This window comes from Drosophila serrata, unplaced genomic scaffold, assembly GCF_035046125.1.
Source record: "Drosophila serrata isolate PLE 108 unplaced genomic scaffold, ASM3504612v1 contig_240, whole genome shotgun sequence".
Taxonomy (NCBI): Eukaryota; Metazoa; Arthropoda; class Insecta; order Diptera; family Drosophilidae; genus Drosophila; species Drosophila serrata.
The window spans coordinates 1187131-1200366 of record NW_028257138.1 but is presented as its reverse complement, the minus strand read 5'-3'; the positions used below and the strand labels follow the sequence as shown (position 1 = coordinate 1200366).

The 13236-nt window shown below is 38.0% G+C and overlaps 2 protein-coding genes across 5 annotated transcripts in view; both read left to right on the top strand.

Annotated features, from left to right (window-relative positions):
- Positions 1-1133: 1133 nt before the first annotated feature.
- On the top strand, positions 1134-3292 carry Cyp6a14 (Cytochrome P450 6a14). Of its 4 annotated transcripts, none has more exons than XM_086830341.1 (3): positions 1134-1157; positions 1496-2740; positions 2799-3292. In XM_086830341.1, the coding sequence occupies exons 2-3, from the start codon at positions 1627-1629 to the stop codon at positions 3212-3214; spliced, it is 1530 nt and encodes a 509-aa protein (XP_086686467.1). In that variant the 5' UTR covers positions 1134-1157; positions 1496-1626; the 3' UTR covers positions 3215-3292. The 4 variants fall into 4 exon arrangements, with proteins under 4 accessions (XP_086686467.1, XP_086686465.1, XP_086686464.1 ...); XM_086830339.1 differs by having other exon boundaries at positions 1135-1162; XM_086830338.1 differs by having other exon boundaries at positions 1135-1195.
- A 1151-nt stretch (positions 3293-4443) lies between these two features.
- mtt (mangetout) overlaps positions 4444-13236 on the top strand; it is a 102030-nt gene continuing 93237 nt past the window's right edge. Inside the window, exon 1 of the mRNA XM_086830330.1 lies at positions 4444-4655. The gene's annotated coding sequence lies outside the window, so the exon portion shown is untranslated. The remainder of the gene's footprint in view (positions 4656-13236) is intronic.

Sequence of the window (13236 nt, the reverse complement as noted above, 5' to 3'; positions counted from 1 at the left end):
CGAGTGTGCAAACAGGAAACGAGGATGCCTGTTGACAGAGTGCCAATGATTTGCTAGACGACTTTGCCCCTTGGCCTAGCCTTTGAATCTCGTCTTTAATTATGCTCGGCAAGTGCAGGAATCAAATCATGCGTAAACTCAATGAAACTAACATAAAATCGAGAGCCTCGGGGGAAAATGTTCGGGGTGGCAGTGACTTCCCGCCAGGTTTATTACAAAGTCGCGAGAAAATTTATGCGAAAGCGATTAAAGGCCCATTAAACGCTATTTCTGATGGACAGTCGTGGGAGTGGAGTGGCTCGTCCGCCCTTTGCCCATCACCGACAGGACTCCAAGGACCTGTGTCTGCGGCTCTTCAGTAAATAATAAAACAGAGTCGCGCCTAAAAGCATTTGGTGACTGCGTGTGTGTGTGTGTTGGCTGTGCTTAAAGGATTTTGGCCCTAATGCTTACGGCCCGTTTTATGCCGCTAATGCGCCATTTTCCATTGGACATAAAAATCGTAACGCCGCCGTTAAGGCAGAGCTCGACCCATAAAACTCACAGCGTGACAAACGAAAATCAAAACAAAGGCCAGAATTAAATAATCTAGGAGCCCCAGTGCCTCTGTCATATTATGGATATTATATAGATGGCAGGCTCTTGCCGATTTTGATCGATTTATGGCCACAAAAGACATAAGATTAACAAGGCATCTGTTAGAGGGAAAATTAAAGCATTTAAAATGTTTTAAAAAATTGTTATAAATTAAAGTTTTTAAGGTTCTTAAGTTCTAGATGATTTTTACAATTAAATATAACTCAATTATATTAAATTTACTTAAACAGTCTTTATCTGAAGTTCAATTAAAATTAATATTAAACGATAGATAATGTTTAAAAAGTCTTCACCCATTAGTATGATAAGTTAGTAATTGCAATAATCTTTAATTGATCGCTTAACTGACATTTTCAGTCAAGCCACTGTATCTGTGTGTCATTGATAGCCCTACAATTATACCCTATAGCTATAAATAGTATATATAAACAATTGAAACAAGTTTTATTCTACGTTTTGTTTGTTCCAGAGAGCTTGAGCTATTAAAAAAGCTCGCACTAAAAATCTAAAATCGTCATGCTTTGAGGCAAGTTTTTTAGTTGACAACGAGCGCCGATCAAGTAAGGTCGAGTTAGTGATAATATTGAAATTTCGTCAGGCTATCGGTGGGTGTTTCCCTAATAGTCATTCTTTAGTTGCTAAATCATAATTTTCAATAGAATCGGTTTGCCTGTGGGATTTTAAAATTGTGTCTCCCCTTAAATAAATACTTACTTCTCCTGTAAGTATTACTAAAACTATTTACGACTTAAGTAGTTCCCTGGACAGAAAGATTTACCTTATAAAACTATATTAAACATTATTAAATCCAAAGCCTTATCAGCTATGGGAGTCCCTCAACTATTTAAAAATGTAGTAACTGATATGTTTGTTTTTTGTTATGAATCATTAAACACAGGTAATCGCTACCTCAATTTTTGCGCCAAGATAAGAACCGAATATTTTGGTATAAAAGTCAGCATTTGTCCACCAAAAATATCAGTGTTCGGTGTGAATTTACCCCGAGAAGTTTCAAGCGTTCAATTCGCAATGCTGCTAACAATCGCACTGCTGGGCGTGGTCCTGGCCTTGGTTTACAATTTCTACCACAACATCTACACCTATTGGGCACGGAAGGGTGTGCCGTACGAACCTCCACTTCCGGTGATCGGAAACATGAAGGGAATCGGTTCCAAGTTCCATTTCCGGGACATCAACCAGAGAATCTACGATCAGTTCAAGGGAAAGGCTCCATTTGCTGGAATGTTCATGTTCTTGAAACGCGTTGCCATGATCATCGACCTGGATCTCATCAAGCAAGTGCTGATCAAGGACTTCAACTACTTCCAGGATCGGGGGGCTTTCACTAACCCACGAGACGATCCCTTGACGGGACATCTCTTCGCCCTGGAAGGTGAGGCGTGGAAATCAATGCGGCATAAGTTGTCGCCAGTGTTTACCTCAGGCAAGATCAAGCACATGTCCGGTGTGATCGTGGAGGTTAGCCACCACCTGGTCGATACCATGGATAAGACGGTGAAAGCTGCCTCAGTGGACGATGGGGATGTGGAGATCAAGGAACTGTGTGCTCGCTTCACAACGGATGTGATTGGATCCTGCGCCTTTGGCCTAGAGTGCAACAGTCTCAAGGATCCGAATGCCGAATTTCGGGCAATGGGACGTGGCATCTTTGAAAGACGTCGTCATCCTCAATTAATTCAAGTTTTTCTTTTCACCAATGCCAAGTTGGCCAGAACTCTGCGGATGAAGGTGATGCCAGATGATCTCACAGAGTTCTTTATGTCCACTGTGAGAAATACCGTCGATTACAGGCAGAAGAATAACATAAAGCGAAACGATTTCATCGACCAATTGATCCAACTGAAGGCCGAGAACGAGGAGGCGGCTAGAAAGGGCAAGGGAATCGACCTTTCACATGGGTTGACCTTGGAGCAAATGGCTGCCCAGGCCTTTGTGTTCTTTGTAGCTGGATTCGAGACCTCCTCGAGTACAATGTCCTTCTGTCTGTATGAGCTAGCCCTGCAGCAGGATATCCAAGATCGAGTTAGGGAAGAAATTAAAAGCGTTCTCAGCAAGACCGAGGGAGGAGAGATCACTTATGACTCCGTAGCCGAAATGACATATCTGGAACAGGTGTTGGCTGGTAAGTGAGATATTATATCTTAGCCAAACGGAAATCTCTAACAGAATATATTCCTTAGAAACCCTTCGCAAGCACCCCATTGTTCCTCATCTCATAAGGGAGACCGACAGGAACTACAAGGTTCCCAACATGGATGTGGTCATTGAGACGGGCACTCAACTGCTGATTCCCGTTCACAATATTCACCATGATCCTGAGATATATCCAGAGCCAGAGAAGTTCGATCCGAGTCGATTTGAGCCTGAGGAAGCGAAGGCCCGCCACCCGATGGCCTATTTGCCCTTTGGGGATGGTCCTCGAAACTGCATTGGCTTGAGGTTTGGAAAGATCCAATCGAAGATTGGTCTGGCCGCTCTGCTTCATAACTTCAAGTTTAGTGTTTCAAAGCGGACTGAAGTTCCCCTGATTTTGAGTAACAAATCTTTTACCCTTTCCACCCAAAATGGCATTCACTTGAAAGTGGAAAGAGTTTAAGGTTTTGTGTGATGTGTTAAATATTTAATTTATAAATTAATTAAAAAGTGTTGTGAAACTTATTCAAATGTAAAATAATTTTTCTGACTTGTTTTTAATTGGGAAATAGATAGAAACATTTTTAATATTTTCACGGAAATATTAATTGTGGGAATAGTTGTAGGAATTTTTTAAATTTAATAAGAAGTTACATCGAAAAAATGTTAAAAAATTAAAACAAATTGTTATTTTTTTAATTTTTAATTTAAATATGCAAATTTATTAACATAATAAAACAAGGGACAGCTTTTCGAATTAAAATTAATGTCTGTTTGGCTAAGTTTTTTAAACTTTGATTTGTCGACAAAATTTTAAAAATATTTGTAAATATCTAATATTTGAATCTTAGTTTTGTTCTATTTCAGCTTTGACCTTGTTATTGAATCGCTAAACTAGTTTTTCATGAGGAACTATTTATCTTTATAAATTTTTAAGGTTTTCTTCCTTAAGACACACATTTCGTACACTTAATTTAAGGGTTTCACATTAAGTATACGCAATGTATGAAAGATTTATCTTAAATCGAAGTTTTTTTGTATGCCATTAAAGTGCAGGGTATTATAATTTTACTCAGAAGCTTGGAACGCAGTGAAGGAGTCGTTTTCGACCCTATAAATCATTCTTGATCAGCATAAACAGACGAATAAATAAATATAAATATTGTTTTCATATATCTAAGAATACAGATATATTAAATTGAAGTTTAATAAATGAATAAAATATAAGTGCGTCAAACAAGAATGTTAAATAAATATCGTTATACAGACTTAATGATCGTTTTCGTTAACAAACTACGGCTGACGTGTCCCAACTCTGTAGCTTTGTAACTCTGTAACTCTGTAACTCTGAAGATCTGTAAATCTGTAACTCCCCAACTGTTACTCTGTAACTCTGTAATTCTGTAACTCTGTAACTCTGTAACTCTGTAATTCTGTAACTCTGTAACTCTGTAACTCTGTAACTCTGTAACTCTGTAACTCTCCAACTCTTCAACTCTTAAATTCCTGCACACCCGAACTCTCTGCCTCCCTCATCCCTCTTGCTCACGCTGTTAAACTGTAGGGACGCCTCTTGCTCTCCATCTCTCTCTGCCTCCCTCTAGAAACATATTTCTTACTCTCTCGCTCTCACTGTCTCTGTGCTCTTCACTCGCAAACTATAAATACAGGGACTGACGGCGGGCTGATCTCAGTCTGTTCGCGGGGGGCCCGCTGTTTACATCTATGGTGATAGTGATATTGTTAGTGATAGTGATTACCTTCGGCCCCAAAATTATCACCTGATGAGTGCAATGCATCTGGATAACCAAGGAAGAATCTAATTAAAGTCATTCAGAATTCAGCTCTACCCAGGAAGCAATGAAGCAATGGCAAAACACGAGAACAATGTGTCCTCTTCAGAGGTAAGTATTAACCAATTATATTATTATTTTAATTTGAAGTGATACAGCAACTTAAATTAGGGATATTTACAAATGCATACCCAAAGTAAACAGCCTATCTTAATTATAAATTATACATCAATATTAATTGCTTAACCTTGCGATAGACTGAAACTGATCATGACTTTAGCTTCAACTTTTGTCTGCAAGGGTATAAATAGGCTTTTTGAAGTTCGTTTTCTTTGTTGTACTTTTTAAAAATTTCCTTGGTCTTGATTTGTTTTGCATTTTAGACTCTTGAAGTCATGCCTCCTCACCAGTTATGTTTGGGTCTAAGTGGACTCGTTATCTATTTAATCGATAAAGATTTGATAAGTGCAGCGCAATTGAAATTACAGATAATGGTTAATAAGGCAACACCCTTGAGTATGAGTAACCTATATTTTATGGGCCATACTTAAATAATTAAAACTACTAATAAAGTCTACGTTTACTAATTACTTACTTATAATGATGATCTCGATATAATTGTACCCTGTTATAAGCCAAGTCGTAAACTTTATTAATACGAACTTATATAAATGTATTCATTAGGTTTAGTTTGTTTTGCTGAGAGATTTAGATAGGTTGATTGATTAGAAAACTGTCCAAAAGTCACAAATCGTTATGTTTGGAGGAGTTTTTATTGCCGCTGATTAAGTGAGTTCGAGTATTCCATAGTATTTACTCAGAAAGTGTCTAGTTAGCCAGTCGTTTTTTTATTAGCGCCTTTTAGAAGACAGAAATATATTGATGTGTGATTAGAATTGTGAGCGGGTTCCCTCTTAGATTAGGGAATTGATTCGTTGATGTAGTATTTATAGATAAACAAATTTTTGCTTGACGCCATGAATTGTAACATTATGAACATTTGGAAGTAAAATCAATATTGCTTTCTTAACGTAATTGTAGCATTAAATTGAGATACAATTATTACAGAAGTTAAACTTAAGGTCATAAATAGTCAGTGCTGCAGTAATAATGGAAACATTAAAAGCATTTCAAAGCATCAGATTAGATTGTTATCTATTATTTAATTGTTTAAAAATTAATAATAATATACAAAAGAATACTTCTTTAGATAGTCAATATTAATAGCAAAAAGGTAATTAAATATATCATTTAAATAAACCGTAACTGATAAAAAATCTCACAAATTTCAGTTGCTTGAATATTATTTCCATTGTTTACAAAGCCCCTAGGGACAATTATGGACTTGGCTGCCCACGAAAATAAGTTTTAAAGAATGTTTACTGATGGTTTCTAAGCTATTCAAATACGTTATCTTTAACCAAATTAATAAACAGTAAACTAATTCCGATAAGCGATACTGGGCGTGGTTTAGGTGTGTTTACGCTTACTTTCCAGCCAAAGAGGCAGAAAGTAAAACAAAGTATTCCCACACTAATCTGAAGCCAAAAGCCTTCGAAAATTTTTCCGTGACTCGCCAACTAATTTCCCCGCATTTTCCGGGGCGTTAGTTACCAGCTGCTAACCGAGGACGAGTGTTTTGACAGAATTGCATGTTCTGTGCAATATGTCTGGTCCTCATCGTAGGAATTTCCCCAGTCAGGCACAACTTTTTTGTGTTTTTCACTCTTTGATAGTGCAGTCACGCCACCGAATCCTCGAGGCGCCGAAACGGAAACCGAGCAAGACAAAAAACTTGAAGCTGCAAAACAAATGGAATAATTAGACCGAATAAGATGAACTTGCCGACGGCAGCAGGGTAAAACTTACCGCACAGGTGCAAACGAAGGATTCGCATTCCTCCAGAGATTACCCAGCATTTGTATCTGTTTCCTGTTTCCAGTTCAGTTTAGTTTTTTTTTCTAGCTTTAAGCTATGGAATACTTTTTAAAACCTTCAAAATGCATACCAAATGAGAAGAAAACCAACAGGAGAAACTAAAATGGGAAAATTAATAGTTGCGAGAAACGACTATAGGATACTTGGTACGAGTTGAGATACTTCGACTTTAAAATATAGCAATTCAATCATTAAAGTTAGATATTAATTTTAATTATTTGTAAAAAGAATTATTTTGTGCTACAATGAAAATTAAATATATTAAATCTTTAATCTTCTTAAAGCCAACACATTAATCTCAGCAAATCTCCTTGTAGAATTTTATGATTCTTGAATTTAAAACTATAAACACCTCCTCTCTTGTCTAGCCAAAACCCCACTTGTTTCTGGTTAGTTGAAACTAGAAACTGTTTCACTAAAAAAGTGTAAAATAAGACCAAGACCACGGAGCTGCCATCATTCTGTATCGGCTGATTGGATCCGTGTGGGTGTATCTTGGGGGCAGGAGTATCTTTGTATCTCTGTGTATATATTGGACACTGGCTGGAACACAGACTGACTGGCTGGCCATTGATTTTCGCTCAATTGGCGGCGTTGTCTATTCGGAAAACAGCTGCCATGATGAGGCGGAAAAAAACTGGCACAATATCGAATGAAGCGCGTGTCTCGTTCCACATCTTGCACTTCTTCGGTTATTTTTCTTCGTTTCTCGTTTTTTCTTGCTGGCCATAATTCATTTAGGCCAAATTCCTTTTTGGGCCCCATTGGCTGACGCATAGACAATTTGAGCTGATGGCCCCAAGGAGCGGCCAGTGTTCTTCTTATTATTATGTTATTTACATTTATTATTGATTGATAACAAATTGCTAAGGATTGACTAACGAGCGGACATTGTGGTTGCCAAAAGGTCAAAGTGTCGGCATCCAGCTTTTCACACCTTGCCCAGCACCGGAAAAGCCCCGTTTGGCCATTTCACGTAATTATGTGAACATTTTCCATGAAGGTGAAGACGCAACCTAAGGTAAATATTTATGGAGTCCATCAACTGGGTCACGTTGGATTTTTCGGAATTTGGCATTTTCATAAGGGGAAATTTCTATACCAAAATAATAATAGTTAAAGCAAGTTTTGCGAGTCACTTTTGTTTTGTTATTAAATCTTAGAAAATTGCTGCTTTAAATTTAGATAGGAATGTAAAGAGTAGATTTTATAAAATTTCAAACATATAATGCTTGGCATTTAATATTTGATTTAAAATTTACGTAGAGTATTCATGTTTCTTTGTATATTTCGAGTTTCCCACGCACTTCCTGACTGACCCTGAGATTTATGAGCTGCGTACAGATATAAATCATGCTTAGGTAACATTCATTATGCTTAGGTGCCGCCGGTTAGCGGCCTCTAAGGATGCCCAGGATAGCAATACCGTAGCATACTTTTCCGGGCAGCAGCAGTAGCTGAGGTACGCTGAACTTTCTGGGGCGTTTTGTAAGCGCTTTGCGTAATAAATGGCTCTGGACCAAAAGCCATACAAATTGCTAATTACTTGAGCTGAAAGGTGCCAGAGTCACTTGAGTGGGTTTCCTTCTTGTTATATATTTTTTTTGGTCAGTTGTGGTTGGATCTCCTTTGAGCGGCGGTGACAAAGCAGTTTACAATTTCATTGGGCGCTTTATTTATGTTTTTCCTTCTTTTTTTTTGCACTCCCAAGATGGTTGTATAAATTATATGCGGGGGGGAAGGAAAAAATATTAGCTATCTAAGGCGGAAAAACATTGAATGGAAAGGCGAAGCGTAAATGAAGGTACTGGCACTTTTTAGATTGCCTTGGCAACCGTAAGCATTCGACTGGAATAAAGTGGTTTGCGGCTTTGTTTTATTTTATATTTTTTTGTCCATTTCCATTTGCATTATCTAGCGATTTCTGCAAGAAACATCCGCAAATCACACTTTTGTGGCTTAGTATTTGCTTTCACCAGGAAAAAATACCAAGAAAGTAGCATCTTAAATTAGTTCTCCATGTCCAGCTTTCTTTTCTTTTTTTCTGCTTGGACTCGAAGCTAAATCACACTTTCAATTCCACTTTTAGCTGAAGAATTGTTTATTGCCTGGCCATTCGGCTGCCGAATTTCCTCTGGCAATTGATTGTGAGTGTGGACACAATCAATTTTTCCAAATCGTTTGGCAGACGACAAGTATTAAGCTGTCAGAGGACATCAGCAGCTGGCCAATTCGGCTGGCCAATCGTTTGTCATCCCGTTTGTGGAGGAGGCTTTGGGGGGGTGAGGTTCCTAATCAAATCAAGTCCCGATTTGATAGAAAGCCAACGCCAAGCCCAGGATGTCAACTAGCAGGGCCAGCTACTCAGTCTGTCTGCTTTACAATCTTTTGGCAAATCTCCGTACAAATCCGTTGACGTAGTTTGTTCGCCTCGTGTCAGCAGAGCAGGAGCACGAGCAGGAGCAGGAGCAGGAGCAGGAGCGGAGCGTCTTGATTAATGGCATTTCAGCCTGCCTTGCTGCACTTACTTCACCTGGGACCACACGGCGTATGCTCATTTTGCGATGAACTCACCGTCAACGGGTTGTCAACTGCGTATACGTGTAACTTCCAGTCTCTGCCATCCCCTTTGATTTTTGCACTGAAAGAAAGGTCGGATTGTAGTAATATTTATATTTTATAAATCTAAATTATAATAGTTTTCCACCATTCTTTGTATTGTAAAATATTTACTTAATTATCCAGTTTATTTTACCAAATTGATCTCAATTTTTTTCCTGAGTGTAAACATGCTATTAGTGTTCAAACACCTTGACTCCTGGTGCCCTTGGCTTAGACATCTCAACTGCCGTTGGCTTTCTAATCGAATGCACTCAATTTGAGGCCAGAGAGGATTTTTCGTCTGGCGACTGGAAGCAAACAGAAACAGGATGCAGGATGCACCGCTCGGGTTGTCCTCTCATTATGTCATTACATAGACGTGTTTCTTTCTTTTGGCTCAGAGCTTTGGCAACGAATTTCAAAATTTGCCACACAAAGGAAACTCAAATTACCAATAAATGGTTTTGTAAAGCTTTAATTTGTTTTGGTTTTAAATCTTTTATATATTTCCGGAGGTTGTTTTTCAGGATTTTAAGCTTTGGAATATTTGAAAATGTCTAATGTTTCCATGGCTTTACTGTGAACATTCATAATTTCTATTTCCAATTGATCGAACAGGTAGCCCGATTCACCTGGCTGCTAGTTGAGGAATCTCATGCGAGGCAGGTTCATATTCAAAGTAACCAAATATTCTCCAATGCAATTGAATAAATTTTAAGCATTTCGTTTTTGCGCAGCATGATGTTTTCATTGCCTTGGCTTGCTGCATATTGATTAACTCTCTGTAGATGTACGTGTGGAGAAAAGTTTGAAAAATATATGAATTCCTAACCCGTTTCATACAAAGTCCCAACTTCATCAATATACAAAAAAGGAAAATATAAACCAGGTTGAGTTTTTGAAGCATGTATGCTCGAAAGATTCGTGACCCGAATTGGCAGTTGACTTTATGCAATATAGCTATTTTCGTAAATAAATTAAGTAAAATTTAATCAACTATTTAAACCAGTAATTATATTTTGCATTTATATTTTGCTATTGACAGCTGCCAGTTATTAACATGAATGAATTGCGTAATTACGCTATTAAATTTAATTTCCCACCGTCAAATTTTCACCCAAAGTTGTGTGGGGGCGTTTGACTAACTTGGCTGAAAGGGCCTTAACCTTGGGCCGATTAACCTGATCCCGACATGTCCTTTGGCACTTGTCAACTCAAATTAAGTTGCCGCTTTATTCCTCAGCCTCAGATTGTGCGTGTATGTCTGTGTACAATTATCGTATATTCGGGTCGGCAGAAAAAGTTATCTGGCATTGACTCCGATATTGTATTTGAGCCCCTGGGTCATATATGGTTAACATGTTCGTTGACATTGGCCCACAATAACTGAATTATCTCGAGTTATGTTCGAACGCCGCTGAACTTGTTGGCCAAGTCGTTGACACTTTTCGTTTGTCGTCTCGAATGCCATAACTTAGGCGAATTAAGACAATGGTCAACATTTTATTCTGAACATTCTATATTTTTTTTCGAGGCAGCTGTTTGCTCAGGGTAATTTATGCGAGTTTTACAATTTGTTCTTAGCTTCTTTTTTTTTATTTTGTTTTATACCGGGTACTTGAGCATAATAAGGGTATGTTGGATTTATAGGAAATACAACAGGAAGAGGAAAGCCATTTCAGGATTAAAATCATTGTTTAATAGCGAAAATGAATGCATAAGCTTAAAAGGTTCTTATTAGTCAAGCCATAAAATGTGTGAAAACAGTTGTAAATCAAATCTTCTCTGATTTCTGAATTCATTTAGAAATATATATATTTAAAAATGCAAACCCTCTAAAACCATACACCCCACGATACTATATATTTGTTCCCCACGACTGCGTCTCTCCTTTTTGTTGTATATTTTTGCTATTTTCTAGATGCTGCCAAAGTCATTTGCTGTAATGACAAACGGAGTTGGCAACAATTGTAAAATACATGACATGGGTTCGCACACATTATATTTTGTGTGATACAACTTTTCATTGAGGGGGCGACACACACAGGCACACACACACCTATCTCTAGCCGGGGCAATTTCCTTGAAGGCAATGTCTTGGGTTGTGAGTTATATGTGCAACTTAATTTGCTGCTGTCGCACCTGTGGCTTCCACACAGGGAAAGTGGCAACCTTGGCCCTGTTTGACATGAATTTATGAGTAACTGCATGTGGGTACCGGATATGGCTCTAGATGTTGTTGTGTTGATGCTTTTGCTGCTGGGGCCATAAAAACGGTTAGCGTTAGATTTAATAAAATATATTCGGTTTAATAAATAAATTCACTTGACAGAATTCCACCTCCGCCAGACTTAAGAGAGCGCGTTGACATCCTGAAAGAGAGAGCGAAAGCCTGAAGGATGCGAAAGTAAGTGCTGTTAAGGCGGCACGTGTTGCTTGGCTTTCGCTTTCATCTGCGCAGCATCTCTGTTAAAATTTCCCTCTGTTATGGCAGGCGGCATCAGGACCTCGTGTCCTGGCTCAGTGTGCGATTACCGCCCGCTGTCCCACGACGTGTCCTCGCCAGATTGTCGGAAAAACTGTTACGATAAAAACTACGAAAACATTGAATGGAAACCTTTCAGAATCATATTTCTGTGATGGATTAAAAATTTCAATAAAATACGCTGATATTCCAATTTAATACCCACACGGTTGGTTGATTAAAATATAAAATACTGTGACAGAAATAAATATAGGAAGAAGTAAAGCAAATATTTGACAAGTTTATTGAATACAAACATGATTTGCAAATGACCAAAATTTAAGTAAATAAATCTATATTTATATTGTGTGGAAATGTGCTCTTGTGCTTAAAAATTAACAGCCTCAGAAAAACAACCAGAAATAAATATCCAAAAGCCTCAAGTAAGCAAAAGCAGAATCTTAGAACCTCGAACTGAAGAAATGTAAGTCACTAATAAAGTCTTTAGCAAACAACTCACACTTTAAAACCGAAAGTTGGTTATGTAAAAACTTTTTCCGATGCAAAAACATCCACTCGCCTTTTTTGTGATTTTTTTTGCGTTGTATAACTTCCGCTCAAAAACATTCAACTGAATGTGGCTGGTGCGCTTGGTGTCTGCCTTTGGGCCAAAACAATTAGGCAAGCAAAAAATTTCACAAAGAAAAAAATAAAAAAAGAAAGAAAATAGACTATAGTAAAAATCAATTTTTCTTTCTATACCGTTTCCGTTGACCTGCGACCCCGCAAAAAAACACATGTCCCTCTGATAGACCACTTAATAAAGCGTCAAAAAAAGGCGACCGCAGTTAGATTTATGGCCAACACGTGTGTGTGTGCGAGCTGATAATATGGCCGAGAAAAAGGGAATTTCAAATTGTATAGATATATATTTATTTATATATATATATTGTTGCATGCCTTGGCAACAAAATTTATGGGTGCTAGCCAGAATTATTGCTATTGATTTAGTTTAGAGATGCCAGTCGCCGGAGGTTATAGCCAGGCCCATGTCCGACCATAAATGCTGGCCAATAAAAGATTTTCCATCACGAAGCACTCCCGAAATTGAGTAAATTTGTATCTGACATTTGTTAAATTGAACTCGCCGTTTATAAACTAATTAAACCTGCCTGTATCTGGGCTCAATTGATCTGATTTATTCAAATTATTAGAGGCTTATTTGCAGATCTCTCATTATTCCATCGATGCATTGTCCCACGTAATAGAAAATATTTGAATAATGAGCTGGGGAGCCCGGTGGTGCTCCTGCAGATCCATCAATTCATTAGCGATGCCATTAATTTGGCAAATGCGGAATGCATGCCACTGTATTAGAAGGCAAACAATGAGAGCTACAATTTCAATTTGTGGGTAAAGCCATTATATCAATAAAATGCGAATTTCGGTGGTTCTTCTCTCTATTTCTGTTGGTTTTTTTTTGTGTTGGCCGAAAATTGCATTCAGTGCAGTTCAAGGAAGGGGAAAATTGTTTGCTTGTACGTGCGCGCTTTTAAATTGCATTTTCCAAGCTGGACCCTAAATGACAGAGCACAAAAAAAGGATATACCATTGGTTTATTTTTTAATTGTCATGCCAGAGCTAAGCTGGAATATCCACCGGCAAACCGAATGGCTTTGAAATGCAGAT

Bases quoted from the DNA above. Each gene is read 5' to 3' on its own strand.
- Cyp6a14 (XM_086830341.1), top strand. From the start codon at position 1,627: ATGCTGCTAACAATCGCACTGCTGGGCGTGGTCCTGGCCTTGGTTTAC. The intron at 2,741-2,798 runs GTAAGTGAGATA...TATATTCCTTAG, and splicing joins TCTGGAACAGGTGTTGGCTG to AAACCCTTCGCAAGCACCCC.